General features: G+C 41.5%; 1 protein-coding gene across 12 annotated transcripts in view; it reads left to right on the plus strand.

Moving 5' to 3' along the window:
* The window catches only part of FN1 (fibronectin 1), a 70,096-nt gene extending 58,473 nt beyond the window's left edge, over positions 1-11,623 (plus strand). For 4 of the 12 annotated variants that reach the window (XM_053905111.1, XM_053905118.1, XM_053905119.1 and 1 more), the window contains 7 exons: positions 110-573; positions 1,709-1,847; positions 4,294-4,458; positions 6,313-6,438; positions 6,941-7,047; positions 10,168-10,275; positions 10,866-11,623. In XM_053905111.1, the coding sequence (XP_053761086.1) occupies positions 110-573; positions 1,709-1,847; positions 4,294-4,458; positions 6,313-6,438; positions 6,941-7,047; positions 10,168-10,275; positions 10,866-10,937 (1,181 nt within the window). In that variant the 3' untranslated portion in view covers positions 10,938-11,623. The remainder of the gene's footprint in view (positions 1-109; positions 574-1,708; positions 1,848-4,293; positions 4,459-6,312; positions 6,439-6,940; positions 7,048-10,167; positions 10,276-10,865) is intronic. The other 8 variants (XM_053905116.1, XM_053905120.1, XM_053905125.1 and 5 more) reach the window with 2 other exon arrangements.
* Positions 11,624-15,837: the final 4,214 nt, after the last annotated feature.

The raw sequence follows: 15,837 nt of genomic DNA on the forward strand, positions 1-15,837 counted from the left end.
TGATCAGATTGATAAAGAGTCATTGTTGCCTGAATTGATAACGACTACTGCTGCTACTTTTGGGAGCTTAACACGCTTTGCTTTTTTGGCTCTAACCTCTCTCGGCTAGATGAGCTTCCCCAACTGGTAACCCTTCCACACCCCAATCTTCACGGACCAGAGATCTTGGATGTTCCCTCCACAGTTCAAAAGACCCCTTTCATCAACCCTGGGTATGACACTGGAAACGGTATTCAGCTTCCTGGCACTTCTGGTCAGCAGCCCAGTGTTGGGCAACAAATGATCTTTGAGGAGCATGGTTTTAGGCGCACCACACCGCCCACAACGGCCACCCCTGTAAGGCATAGGCCAAGACCATATCCGCCGAATGTAAATGAGGAGATCCAAGTTGGTCATGTCCCCAGGGGAGACGTAGACCATCACCTCTACCCTCACGTTCTGGGACTCAATCCAAATGCCTCTACAGGACAAGAAGCTCTCTCTCAGACAACCATCTCTTGGACCCCATTCCAAGAAAGCTCTGAGTATATCATTTCATGTCATCCCGTTGGCATTGATGAAGAACCTTTACAGGTAATTGCTTTTCCTCTTTACTTCTGAGTTGCCTGGAAATAAGTAAGCTAGGTAACTGAAGTGACCAGAGCTCAACTATAAAGTGGCTCTATTTCTAGTACCTTTTAGAAAGGTGACATGCGTAAGCCCTGATTCTTCTTTTTAAAATCTCAGGATGCCTTACTTTGGGGGATGTGCCAAAAAGTATCATTAACTTTTGTTTAGTAGAGAAAATAAAATAACTTCTATTATGCTCACACATTTGGGGCTCCTTAGTAATACGGACAAAAAATTATCTGAGAAAAGACAGATCAATATTCTGCCTGAACTTACATTTGTGCAAGAAGGGCTAAAATGCCATCCTTGGGACACCTGGCTGGCTCAGTTGGAACAGTATGCGACTCTTGATCTCGGGGTCGTGAGTTCGAGCCTCACGTAGAGTGTACACGTTACTTAAAAATGAAATCTTTATAAATAAATAAATAGCCACCTTATAGTTTGTCCATGAAGAATCCCATTATCTACAATATGTCTAAGGAGAAGGAACTTAAGTGAAGCCGTGCATATCAGCTGTTACAAGCGATGGATTCTCTAAAACTTTTGTTCTTTGTCTTGCTGGTATCAATTTTTATTGTGTTCTTATTTTTAGAAAGTGGAAGAGTTAAAAAACAAAAACAAAAACAAAAGAAACTGACCACACCGTGAAAGTTTCATGAGCTTAGAAACATGAGTTTGAGGATTTGCCAAAATGCTTTAAGGCCCCCATCTGGGGGTCACATGCCACCTTGCATAGGATGAACAGATCTCCCTTGTGGCACAGTGTCCACATTTTATGTGAAATGGGGTGGTGAGGGTTTCCAGTGGGCTTACACAGACCTGCGATTACAGCAGGATGAAGAGGAGCCTGGCTATTAAATTACTGAGGGCTCCTGATAACTAGGGAGCACAGAGGGTAGATTTTTGGCAGGTCAAATAAAAAAGATGGCCTCTCCCCCAAGTTCCATTTCTCTCTACGGCTGGTTTGAGACCTTCCCACTGTCCTTCCTTGTTTGCTTTATTTACGTAGCGCGGGTTACTGATAAGAGAATAGGGCAAGTCACATGAATTCCTCACTATAACGCTCTTTCCGTCACTTTGGATGTGCCGATAATTGCAGTTCCGAGTTCCTGGAACTTCGGCCAGTGCCACCCTGACAGGCCTCACCAGAGGGGCCACCTACAACATCATAGTGGAGGCACTGAAAGACCACAAGAGGCACAAGGTTCGGGAGGAGGTCGTTACCGTGGGCAACTCTGGTACGTGCATGCCTGGTTACTCAGGCACAGGCTCCCCTCTGGACTACCCCAGAGACCCTTTTTCTCTTGACTGAATGTTCCTTTGTCGCTGTTGTCTTTTAACTTTGGGAGGTAATGCCATTAAGTAAATGAGCAACTTTAAATGCAATGATTTTTCCCTCATGATATCCAAGTATCTTTGTAAAATGCATCTACAAATAGTTTCAAACAGTGTATGATAATAGACCTGGAAGGGACCTCAAATATTATTTAGTCCAACATTTTGACTACCTGCCAGTGAGTATCTGAATTGATACAGGGCACAAGTCTCCTGATCTCTTTTCCCAGGCCCTCTGCATCTCACCATGTTGCTGCCTCTTCAGGGATTTTTAAGTACTGGAACTGATTACCTGTAAAGGAAATTCCTTATCTGCAGACATTAGCGACTGCTGGTTTTTGTTCCTCATGTAAAATGCTGCCAACATAGCCCCCTTCTGTTCAAGGAGCTCCCTTAGTCCAGTGTTATTTCAGTTTCTTTTTCTGATTATATAGGCCCAAAGCTGAAATAGAGGTTAAACGGTCACCGACTCCTCTTTGCAGCACTTGCAAAGTCCTTTTAAGCCAGTAGTGTATCACCTGCTTTTCAACCTGCATCAGCTGAAGATTCACCAAGGAACATGAGATAGGGAATAATCGAAACCATGAACCTTCCATCTTCCCACCAGAGGGTTCTGTATCCCACATCAGCAGGGAGTGCTAAATTCTATCCCTGTCAAGGGACGGGCTTTATTCCAGGGTCAGCTGCCGAATGTGTAGTACACAGATGACCATGCTACTTTACGTGTATAAATGTCTGTGAATTTAAGCACTTGACTATTTGGTGGGGGGATCATTTTGTGCTTGTTGTGTTATGTATCCATGGTAATGCATGCCTTCTGCCTTGCATGGTTTTACTAGTGGGGAGCCACATGAAAGGAATTTTCAAAAGCACAGAGGTCTTTGTGCTTTTCCACATCATTTTTTTTTCTTTAAGATTCCATCTCCATAACTTAAGTCAGGTGGAATTTTAACTCCTGGCTATTTTTAGGAGGGTTACCGAAATCCCTAGTAACACTTCAGTTTCCTTTCATTTCTCTTTCCAACCCAGTATCCCCAGCAGCAGTATTCTGCATTCTAGCCAGGTTCTCCTGGCTTTTAGACATGTCAGACTTCTTAGTTGCTCTCAAACTCTAGTTTCTTCCAGGGTGATGCCTTTTAAACTATTAGCCACTTGAAATATCTATTGCTTTTGAGATTTTGATGTTTGTACTATAAAAAGAAATAGACCCGGTGGGATTCAAAGTCACCGAAGTTAGTTTATTTAATTTTTAGAAAATCATTGGAAGCATGCTTTGTTTGCACAGATTACTTTAAGTTTTCTCAAAACATAAAGACCAAGATCTGAGGCAACATGAAGAGACCTCATTACTCATTCCTGAGTCGTTCATATCCCTTGCTTTCTCTTATTTGAAACAGTTGATTTTATTGCTAAAGTAAAGCAGTCCTACTATTATGATAATAATGTACAGAACCTAGGATTTTTGCACTATTTTTGCACGGTTATGCAAAGCAAAAGCTGCAATAATAAAAGTGAATATTGCATTCTAATGGTATATAAGAATGGCTGAGACTTTTGCATTAAAAGCAAAAGATGCTCTCAGGAGCACCTGGGTGGCTCAGTCAGTTAGGCATCTGACTTCAGCTCAGGTCATGATCTCACGGTTTGTGAGTTCAATCCTCGCATCGGGCTCTGTGCTGACAGCTCAGAGCCTGGAGCTTGCTTCAGATTCTGTGTCTCCCTCTCTCTCTGCCCCTCACCTGCTCACTCACTCTCTCTCTCAAAAATAAATAAACATTAAAATAAATAAATAAAAAGCAAAAGCAAAAGATGCTCTCTAATATTTTTTACTTGTTGAGCACTTTCTAAGTGTTAGCAATGGACCAGTGCTTTGAATTCATGCTATAATATCCACCTTCACAAGATCCTGAGCAGGTAGATATATTTTTATTAGTATCCCCGTGTTGCAGGTGAGGGAAGTAAGACAGAGAAATGCAAAGTAACTAGCGTAAGGTCCCTCAGGTACTCCTGGAGAGAAGTCCAGCCTCTGCGTCCCGCTCAGGTTCTGAACTAGCTTAAAATGCCTTGAGATGTGTTCCATGTTTTGCCAGAAATGAGGATTTTTTAGAAGTGATGGCAAAAATGAAATGTGGGCTCCTTTTAAGGTGCTTGGGTAAGTGTTCACTGGCAGCATCTAAGCACTGTTAGAGCAGCTGATGCATTGGGTAGAATAGAGACATGTTTCTTAATGCTGCTGGGATTTCTGGTTTAGACTAAGTCATTATAACCGTAATTCGGTTTTCTCCTTATGCTCCAAAACCACCAATAAGATGTCTTTTCTTTTTCTTTTTCCTCCTTTTCTTCATGTAGTCGACCAAGGCCTAAACCAACCTACAGGTGACTCGTGCTTCGACCCCTACACGGTTTCCCATCATGCCGTCGGAGAGGAGTGGGAGCGGCTGTCTGAATCTGGCTTTAAGCTCTCGTGCCAGTGCTTGGGCTTTGGCAGTGGGCATTTCAGATGTGACTCATCTAGTGAGTAGCTTGCTTTGTCCATCTCCTCCGGTTCCAGGCGTTAGCACAGTGTGCCAAGCAAGCATGTTTGGCAGACAAGGGCTCTTCCAAACATGAAGCAAATGAGGGGAGACTGCTGGCCTCAAAGTAACATTTTGCATCATAAAAAATGATGGGAAATTTTACTTGTTAACTCTTGCCTCATTTCCAGGGTTATGGGGCAATATGACTATTAATTAAGAATATATTTGTGATGATAATGTGATTTTTTTACAAAAATTTTCTGTTAAGATAATAAAGTCAAATTCTCTGGAGCCAAGTCTGATGAAGAATAGCAGAGACATGAAGGAATCCCAAATCTTTTTTAATCTTTAAAGTTGAGTAAGCTCAGAGGTGAACATTTATGCTCATGCTCTCTTTCAACACACACCAATCATACACATATCATAATATATACACACTCTCATGCATACACACCCTCATATCACACATCCATGTACACACATCAGGTAGCTTGAATCTTGCCACGTAATGTAGAGAGAACAGATACTCATCTCTACATAATTAAGAATCGACTTCATTTGAAATATATTTGAGTTTCAAACTGTAAAAAGATTGTAATATTTTTAATTATACTTTCAGTTAAAATGATCCTAGAAATAACTTACTATGCTTTGAGATTTAACATTAGAATTTATAAAACTCTCATTTCTGCGTTGTTTTTTTTTTAGGGGATGTGATTGTTATGGACAATTGGTTTCTTTTTATAGGTGTTAACCATTATGGCTTATAAACGAGCCTCCTACAAGACATATCCAGAAGTTGTATTTGGGGAAATCCAACATAATAGATTTTTAAGAGATTTTCAGACTAAAATGTGAAGTGGTTTAATTCAGACTAACATATGAAGACAACTAATTTTTTCAATGCAGGCTGGTGTGCTTGACCATCTGAAAATGGAAAGATGGAGCAGGTGTGCCCTATGCCATTCAGTAGGAGTTGGAGGTTTTAGCATTTGGCATCATTTAGGTGGCTCTTCATTTCTGAAACTGAACTATTTTAAGTTTGTATATTTATTACCAAGCTAAGTACTTAGGCGCAACTGTGGGAGCGGAGCTATAAGGATTTATGTGATGCTTTGGCCCAACTCACATGTCCTTTGCTTATGTGTCGTAATTGCCAAAGTAAGGAGTGACCGACTTGATAAAAGGGAAGAACTGGTATGCTGTTATACACACTTCTGAGGTGCGTTTTGTTTTGGAGATTAAAGACATCTTTTATGTGTAGTAAAGATACAGCACTGTGACTTTTAGATGCTCCTCAGAAGCAGCCTTGTTTGTAGGGATAATAACCAGTGATCTATCATTTTGTTTGTTTTTGCTTTGTTTTGACACACAGGCCTATTCGTTTACCCTTTCCATTTACAAGAAACAGGCTGTGACTCGTGGAAACCAGCTGAGCTTTGTTTTTTGGTTAATAGAACTACTTTGTATCCAGGTTCTCTGCAAATCCAAAAAGTGACTTTTCATCTATGATCCATTCCCCAAAGACTATTTAAATCCTACTTTGGTTTCCAGTAATTTTAAACCTTAAGAGTGAGAATGCAAATGAAGGTCACTGACAATTCTTATGACATGATTTTGGCGGAATACATCGCGTCTTAAAATATCCTAGAAAATGCGAAACTGTAAAGATAATATTTTAAAATCCAACCCAAAACTGGTTTGTCATGGAGATCATGACTTTCAACTTTTCTTGCCACTCCTTCCAGGTTGCCTGGCGTTTAAAATCCTGTGACGTGTCCCAGCTCACGCACTGTCTTGCGAGTCAGAACACCCTGGTAACTCTCTGCCTCTGACTTTCCCCACCCTGCAGAATGGTGCCATGACAATGGCGTGAACTACAAGATTGGAGAGAAGTGGGATCGTCAGGGGGAGAATGGCCAGATGATGAGCTGCACCTGTCTTGGAAATGGAAAAGGAGAATTCAAGTGTGATCCTCGTACGTTGCCACACATCATTTTTAGTGGCTTATTAAGCACTCCCACTTTTATTACTGAGCTGCAGCTCTCATTCACAGAAATGATTGGAGACTTTAGGTCTCCTTGAGGAGTGAGCAGTGGGTTTGTTAATCTTTTGATTTGGGAAAGTGGAGACAAGCTTCAAAAATGAGCCATGATTTAATGTTATTACAGGGCACATGAGCACTTTTCCTCAGTATTTTGACCATAAGCTGCAGTGAAATACTACAAGAAAGCTTTATGGTTCTTTAGATCCAACTTTTAAAATACGAACCTTATCCAGTTTATCAGATTTAGTTTCTGGAAGTGCTGCCCTAAGATCTATACAGCAGTACCTCTCCTAACAATGGTTTTCACAAACATGTAGGATTTTGGCTGTGATGATGCAAATTTTGGAGAGAAACAGAACCCACCCTCTTTAGGAAGGTGAGGTCTGTTTTATTCTCAATTTTACATGAGCTTCTGACTTGTGTCTCCGCGCAGATGAGGCAACGTGCTATGATGATGGGAAGACATACCATGTAGGAGAACAGTGGCAGAAGGAATATCTTGGTGCCATTTGCTCCTGCACATGCTTCGGAGGCCAACGGGTAAGGCCAGCCTCCCTCTAATTTAAATAAGACAAAGAGGGGGCTCCTGCACTGGGGATTAAGAGGTCAGCTTCCTGTGTGTATGCTGTACACAAAGGTGTGGTAGTGCCAGTTATGAAAGTAGAAATACCTCATTTCCTGTTGGCACATAGCTGCCAACGTTAGGCCCCTCTACACCCCTTCCCAGCTCTCCCCTCCGTGGCAGCCCCAGCCCTTCTTCTCACACCTACCATTCTCGGGCTGTCTCAATTCTTCATCTTAAATTAAAGTGTTAAATGCTGCACAGCACTGGGCCTCTAGATCCATTCTGATAGGTAGGTGTCCCCGTGGCATTGCTGTTAAATATTCTGAATAACATCCTGGACCTAAGAAATTACCACTTTCTTGTATCCTCTCTCAATCCAGTAATAGATCCCTGCTGTTGGTCTAGCACTGTGCTTCAGGAATATGGGACAGAGGGAAGGAGAAATGGTCCTGGCTTTTCATGATATATTTGGAAACATTAAATTAGCATACACTGAAAGTCAAGGTGATTAAGTTTCTTAGTGAGTCTGACGAATACTTTCCAGGTAGGCTGGAATCAGCAAGAAAGTTTCCATGGAATGAGAAACATGAACTGGCTGGGGTTTAGGATGTTTCATTTTTTGTTTTTTTTTAAGTTTATTTATTTATTTTGAGAGAGACAGAGCGTGCGAGTGGGGAGAGGCAGAGAAAGAGGGAGAGAGGGAGAATCCCAAGCAAGCTCCATGTGGTCAGTGCATAGAGCCCAGCGTGGGGGCTCGAACTCACAAAACCTGAGCCAAAATGAAGAGTCAGACACCTGACCGACTGAGCCACCCAGATGCCACTAGATTGTTTAAAATAGGTTGAGGGAAGAGGAGGAAGCAGAGAGACCAGAGTAAAGCACCTGAGAAGGGAAGGGGCTGGCATAAGTGGGGTCCAGGGAGCCACCCGTCTGCAGAGCGTCTTATGGTAACAAATCAGATGAGAAGAAGTGGGAAGCCACTTATGGAAAGGCTTGGAAGTCCATCATTTAAACTGGAACTTCTCAACCATTTCCTTTTAAGTTTATTTATTGAGAGAGAGAGCATGTGCGCGTGTGCACGCAGGGGAGGGGCAGAGAGGGAGAGAATCCCAAGCAGGCTTCATGCTGACAATACAGAGCCTGACTCAGGCTCAAACCCGCGAACCGTGAGGTCATGACCTGAGCCGAAATCAAGAGTCAGACACTTAACCAACTGAGCCACCCAGGGGCCCCTCAACCATTTCTAGCCTGTGCTCTACCTCAGTATGATAGAAAATGCTGTGCTTTTCTCTAATATTATTTGAAATTTCAAAATAAAATGGTTCTTATAACTCACAAGCCATGAAACATAACACTCCTTTTATTTTCAATGAAAACACACCCTCTCCAACAGCTCCTCACATTCTGATACATGAAGAGCATACTCCCCACCCCAGGGTAAGATTCACTGGTTGATGCCTTTGGTATTAGCCAACTGTAGGTACCCAAGAAGAAAAGGAACATGATGAAAATGGTTTTTAGAAAGGCAGGGAAGGGTCTTCGGGTGTCTGCCTCTGTCCCCACCTGAGGACCTGAGCTCATGGAAAGTACTCTGACCTCCTCCCTCTGATGGAGGGAACCTGTGGAGGTGCTCACTGTCTCTCATTAAACAAAGACTGTGATCATAGAACTCAGGCATTTCTGGTAAGTGGTTGGTATAGAAATGTGTGATGGAAAGTTAATTTTTAGACTGTGGTCTCACTTCAGCATCTCCTCATTATTTACGCACATGAAACCTTTCATTTGTGACACCTGTTCTGTTCTAAAGAAAGTGCTAAATGAAACACTAAAGACAGCAGTAGAAACTGTTACATTTTTATGTGTGTAAAAGCCAGATTCAGTGATTCTGTAAGTAGGTATTTACCTGTATTAGGTATTAGGAGGAATATGCTTTTTTTTATAAGTTTTATTGAGAGAGAGCAGGGGAGAGGCAGAGAGAGAGGGAGAGAGAGAATCCCAAGCAGGCTTTGTACCACCAGCGCAGAGCCCAACATGGAGCTCGAACTCCTAAACCGCGAAATCATGACCTGAGCCAAAATCAGGAGTCAGATACCTAACCTACTGAGCCATCCAGGCGCCCCGGGAATATACTTTTTAATGGAGAAATATGTCTGGAATATTTAAGTGACAGTAGAAGAAAGTGATTGTATTATTTGAGGTTCTTTTGGTTATGAGAGGAAAGCTCAGCTCAAGCTGATGTAGGCAAAAAAAGACTCACAAAGCTGAAGAGTCCAGGATCGACCAGCTTCAGGGCTGCTGCGGCAGTGGCATTCAGAGTCTCTCACTCTCTCATATGCTTTGTTCCTTTGTATTGGCTTTGTTTTCTAGAAACTCCTGCTGATAGTGAAAAAGATGACCTCTGTCAGCTCCATGTTTATCACCTACAGGCTTAGGAGCAACAACGACAAAGAACCTGTTCCCTAACATTTCTAGCAAAACTCTCAGGGAGGAGTCTCAGTGGCCCCGCTCCGTCCTGTTCCCATCTCTCATCCCGTGTCTGGCCAGATGAAAGGCTACAATGCACACTAGGCATGGAAATTTAGGAAGAAGTGACAACAGATAGAGATGGCCAGGAGTCACGCAGCTGGGTGGCAGTCCCAAATCCACCGGCAGTTCAGTACGAGGTTCTCCCACTTGCTCTGTGCAAGTAACTCTTTGGGCCTGAGTTTCCTTACCGGCAAAATGAGGGTGTTTGTCCCTGTGATCGCAAGTCCATTTTAAAAAGCTCTAGGATTCTAGGAAAACCTCTCTGTCTTCTAGTACAGAAAGCTTACTTAGGAAGTTGGGACCGGAATGACCCTTAGCAGATGGGTGGGGTTTGAATAGGGAGAGAAGGGAGAACATTTCAGGAAAAGCATAAGTAGACAGGGGCAATTATAAGATATAAGCAATAAGCCCAAATGTATTCTACAAGTTGTAAATGCATAAAATCCTCATCTAAGCTCCCTCAGTGGTTAACCACTTATAGCTTATACTTTGCCAACGTGGAAGACCTAAATTGTGATGCTCCCGGGTTATCATAAACCCCATCTGACTTCATGCCTGTGTTCTCTCAGGGCTGGCGCTGTGACAACTGCCGAAGACCAGGGGCTGAACCCGGTCACGAAGGCTCCACCGGTCACTACAACCAGTACTCGCAGAGATACCACCAGAGAACGAACACTGTACGTGCACCTGCACCTCGACTGTTTCTTCCCTAAACGCAGTTAGACACCTAGTAGGGAGTCTCTTTCTGTAGCTACCTTTCTTCTGAATGAACCAAATATTCTTAATTTTTAAAAAACACCTTTTTTTTTAAATATGAAATTTATTGTCAAATTGGTTTCCATACAATACCCAGTGCTCATCCCAACAGGTGCCCTCCTCAATACCCATCACCCACCCTCCCTTCCCTCCCACCCCCCATCAACCTTCGGTTTGTTCTCAGTTTTTAAGAGTCTCTTATGCTTTGGCTCCCTCCCTCTTTTTTTTTTTTTCTTCCCCTCCCCCATGGTCTTCTGTTAAGTTTCTCAGGATCCACATAAGAGTGTGTACCCTATGACATAATTTAGGTTCAGACTTATTAAACTCTTAAACATTTCCTATTGCCCGGTACATTGATAAGTTCTTGAAGCTAAAAATCATCTATCTATAAGTGGTTGTCATAAAATCCTCCCCGCCTTTTTTCTGTAACTTTACAGGATTTTTTTATAAATTTTTCTTCTATTTTAACCGAATGCTGCTTTTTTTTTCCTTTCCTTTTCTGTTTTAACAGAATGTCAACTGCCCAATTGAGTGCTTCATGCCTTTAGATGTACAGGCTGACAGAGAAGATTCCCGAGAGTGATATTTTCAATCCAGAGAAACAAGCATGGATTCTCTGCCAAGGTCCATCCAAACTGGAGTGATGTTAGCAGACCCCATCTTAGAGAGTTTCTTTCTTAAGCCCTTTGCTCTGGAGTGACTTCTCCAGCTTCAGCTCAACTCACAGCTTCTCCAAGCATCACCCTGGGAGTGTTTTGAGACTTTTCTCATAAATGGAAGCAGTACATCACCTGTTCTGCTCCGAAGTATTCAATACCGCTCAGTATTTTAAATGAAATGATTCTAACTTGTGATTTGGTTTGGGATCAATAGGGAAGCATAGGCACCAACCGACATACAAAATGTATTGAAATGATATTCTCAAATTTTTAAGTAGGAAAGTTACCCAAACACTTCTGCTTCCACTTAACTGGCCTGCAGTATTGTAGGGACGGCATGTCCTTGTAACTGTGGTATTTAAAATATCCACAGTATTCACCTTTTCCAAATGATTCTAGTAATGGTCTAGAAATATCTTTCTCTTACCTGTTATTTATCAATTTTTCCCAGTATTTTTATATGGAAAAAATTGTATTGAAGACACTTAGTATGCAGTTGATAAGAGGAATTTGGTATAATTATGGTTGGTGATTATTTTTTATACTGTATGTGCCAAAGCTTTACTACTGTGGAAAGACAACTGTTTAATAAAAGATTTACATTCCACAACTTGACTGTCATGGCTTGAATGTCGTATAAAGGAATTTGGGGTAAAGAAGAATCCCCACAGATGTTCCTTTTCAGGGGCGCCTGGGTGGCTCAGTCAGTTAAGTGTCTGATTTCAATTCAGGTCATGATCTCATGGCTCATGAGTTCGAGCCCCGTGTTGGGGTCTGTGCTGACAGCTCAGAGCCTGGAGCCTGCTTGGGATTCTGTGTCTCCCTCTCTCTCTCTGCCCCTCCCCCACTCATGCTCTGTCTCTCTCTCAGAAATAAACAATAAAATTTTTGTTTTAAATGAATGTTCTTTTTCAATTCAGCAAACATTGGAAAACCAATGATGTGTACAGCTTCCCCCTTGGCGATTTACATACAAAATTTTCTAAATCTGTCACTACAAAAACAGATTGATTCTTATCATTTCATCTCTTCAGTAATGGAGCTAGTTTTATATTTCTGCTTTACCAGATTTCAGTGGACTCAAATATTTATTTAGCTTGCTAGCTGGTTCTTCAGAAGTGGGATTGAAAGAACCTTTAGTTGTTTTTTTCCAACTATCATTCTTCCTTCCCTCCCCTCTCCATGCCATCCTTCATTGAATAAACACCCATTCAAAGAGGTTCCCTGCAAGGAAAACCAGGAGGCCTGTGATGTTAAAACTGCTTGAACAGTATATCCTAGAGCAGTTCTGTCTTAAGGAGATGCTGTGATAGGAGAACCTCAACTCAGCTCTGCTTGCTTCCTGCCAGCTGACACTTTTGAGGTGCCCCAGCAGAGCGGGGAACAGAGTTTGCACACTCCTGACCTACAGAGGACATCTCCTTTTCAGTTTAACTTTGGGGAAACAATAAAACTTTGAGATCAGATCTGCCATCTAAAACAGTAAATAATGGTGTTGGAAACAGTTGATTTCTAATTAGTTAAAAATTAGTAATTCATAATATACAAGAGATGGAAAACATTTTTTTAAAGTTTATATTTGAAAGAGAGAGCATGCATGCACACACGCGAGTGGGGGAGGGGCAGAGAGCGAGGGAGAAAGAATCTCAAGCAGGCTCCACACTGTCCTCGCAGAGCCTGACACGGGGCTCAATTCCAGAAACCGTGAGATCATGACTGGAGATCATGACTTGGGCCGAAATCAAGAGTTGGACACTTAACTGACAGCCACCCAAGTGCGTTTGGAAAACATTTTTTATACACTGTTGAGTAACAGAAGAAAATATTTCAATAAATACTTGCCAATGAATATTAAGACTAAATACAGAAAGAGATTTCCTCAGGGTTCATTTGTTGAAAAAAAAAACATCTCACATCTGAATTGATTTATGGTTTATAAAATGCCCTGACATTTAGTGTCTCACTGGGACAAGGTTTTACAGTCTAATTTTATAAAGAATGCAGCTCAGATCAGTTTTCCTTAGCAGGACATAGAAGCCAACCCTGGGTTTCTGTTTAACGTTCCTAATCTTTCAGCTTTATTAGGCCAGTAATGACCAAGACAGCAGCTCTGAATACGTTTAAAAAAGAGAAAGGGAGATAAATCACAGAAGAAACAGATCATGGTGATATTAAGTGACTCTCTCGTTTGTCATCATTCATCACTGAAGAGAACATGTGATTCGATACAAATCTATGCACACTGTGCAGTGGATTGTCCCACTGAAGGTGCAGGCCTACCTACGAGAATGCACACAGGTCCCTCCATTTCCATATGTGAAGAGGAAGCCCAGGTAACACGTGGGTCAAGGTCTACACCCCGACTCCATCTTGCTTAACAGTCTTTATATTTTAAAACATGACAAAAGAGTAGCTATCAGTGAACCACTATCTGCAACCTAAAACTATCTTCCCAAATGTGAGTTTAGGTAAATCCACTTGGACTGTATTGATTAAATGGACAGCAAAGCCTCTTGACAACTTATACACTGATATGTAAAAAAAAAACCACAAGCTCCATATTTAAGATTTAAAAATACCACGTTTTCCAAAATGTCTGCTAGATTCTCAAGAGCAATACATTAATTTTAAAATCAAACTGTTTCAATAGCGAACCGGTTAACTACATTCAAATAATCAGAACAAATTAAACAAATTTCAATGGCCTTTTATGTTTTGGCATCACAATGCAAGAATGGTAAAACTTTGTTTTACTATTTCTCAGAAAAATCATTCAAAAACAAGAACCAAGAGGATTTCCAAAGTTCTTTAAACAGTTTTTACTGACTCATGATACTTCTTCCTGAGACCTGTCTTAAACAGACCAGGTTGAAAATGCATAATTAAAAGACCAATCTGGGGGCACCTGGGTAGCTCAGTCAGTTGAGCATCCAACTTTGGCTCATGATCTCACGGTTCCATTGAAAGCGAGTTGAAGCCCCGTTATCAGGCTCCCTGCTGCCAGTGTGGAGACTGCTTGGGATTCTCTCTCCCTCTGTCTCTGCCCCTCCCCCACTGTGCATGCACTCTCTCGCGCTCTGTCTTATTCTCTCTCTCAAAAGTAAAATAAACATTAAAAAAAAAAAGACCAATCTGGATTCAGGCAGGAAATTGCCAATTTAAGAAAAAATCAGGTAAAACTAACAAATATATCAGAATCAAAAAGAAAAATCATAGGTTTGAAGCTTTACCTTGCCTTGCTGCATTTGATTTGCAATGAAATTTATTGTGTATTTATATTGTTTTCAGCTCTAATGACCTAAGTGAATGATGCAAATTAGTCTGTATAATAATATCACTATAAGTCTGTAAGGCACACTTTCTAAGGCAGTGAATAAAGAAATGATCAGGTGGAAATTACAAGTATAGGAAATGACTTTTCTATTTAATTATATTTCCATCGAAAATTCTATTCCATTTCTGGTTGCATGAAACTCATTAAAGTGATTAAGAAACATCACATCAGCACATTTAAATGCTGAAATTGCTTCCTATTCAGTAAATTCCCATTACTGTGGTAGGGAAAGTGGCAAGCTACAATTAAAAAATCCCATTTTCAGGAGATAGATTTCAACCATTAAAAAAAAAAAAAAGACCACTCTTGGGACTTCTCGTGTTCAGGAACACTTAAAGATAAGCATAAAGGCTGATAAAGGAGAACAACACAAGGATGACCTTGCCTGCTGTGGGTTTTTCAGGCTAAGAACATTATTTAAAAAAAAAAAAAAAAAAATTTTTTTAACGTTTATTTACTTTTGAGACAGAGCCTGAACGAGGGAGGGGTAGAGAGAGAGGGAGACACAGAATCGGAAGCAGGCTCCAGGCTCTGAGCCATCAGCCCAGAGCCCAATGCGGGGCTCGAACTCACGGACCGCGAGACTGTGACCCGAGCTGAAGTCGGACGCTTAACCGACTGAGCCACCCAGGTGCCCCAGAACATTATTTTTAAAGAGTATATGGCACTCACATTTGAAATGAGAGTTATAATCATTGCCACATTGGCTCACTCCATAAGTTCGCTGAAATAAAAGATTAATTTGAATTGCAAACAAAAATCTATATAAATCACAAAGGAAGAAAATACTCTAATAAAACAGCAAGAGAAATGGTGCTTCAGCTGAAAGCAAAGAATGGAAATTCCTTTTCTAACATTCTTCACTAGGGTCAGGTAGAAGATATTAAAGCATGTTTTACATTTCCTTGAATTCCTTTTTACTTACTCTTTAGAGACATGCGCGTTTTAACAATCTTAGGAGCCAAATTTATCTCTAAAATAGCTCTTGTGTGGAGCCCCGAAGACTCACAATTAGCGCTGCGTGGAGGCCGAGGGAGGCAGGCAGCTCGGGGCCCTGGAACACAAGTCTGCACGCTGCCTGCCACAGGAGGCTCCTCTCCCACATAATGCAGGGATTTTCCCTTGGCCTTCTCTTTTCTCTCCTTGCATTACAGTACTTTGGAAACTGCCGTTTCGTTCCAGAAGGAAACGTTGCCTCTGCCAGCAAACGGCTGGACGGGACTTTACAATGAAACCTACTGATCTAATTAATTCAGCATTAGTTGTAAGATGCTGAGCCAAGCACTAAAGAGTTATATTTGCCTCAAAAACATGCAGCTTTGGTACAGAAACTGAAACCCTCATCCATTGCTGGTGGAAAGGTAAAACGGTCCAGCTGCTGTGAAAATTTGGTGGTTCTCCAAAAAGTTAACCCCAGAATTGTGTAGAACCCAGTAATTCCACTCCTAGGTACATACTCTGGAGAACCCAAAACATATGTTCACATCAAA

Source organism: Panthera pardus, unplaced genomic scaffold, assembly GCF_024362965.1.
Source record: "Panthera pardus isolate Hobbes unplaced genomic scaffold, ASM2436296v1 HiC_scaffold_10, whole genome shotgun sequence".
NCBI lineage: Eukaryota > Metazoa > Chordata > Mammalia > Carnivora > Felidae > Panthera > Panthera pardus.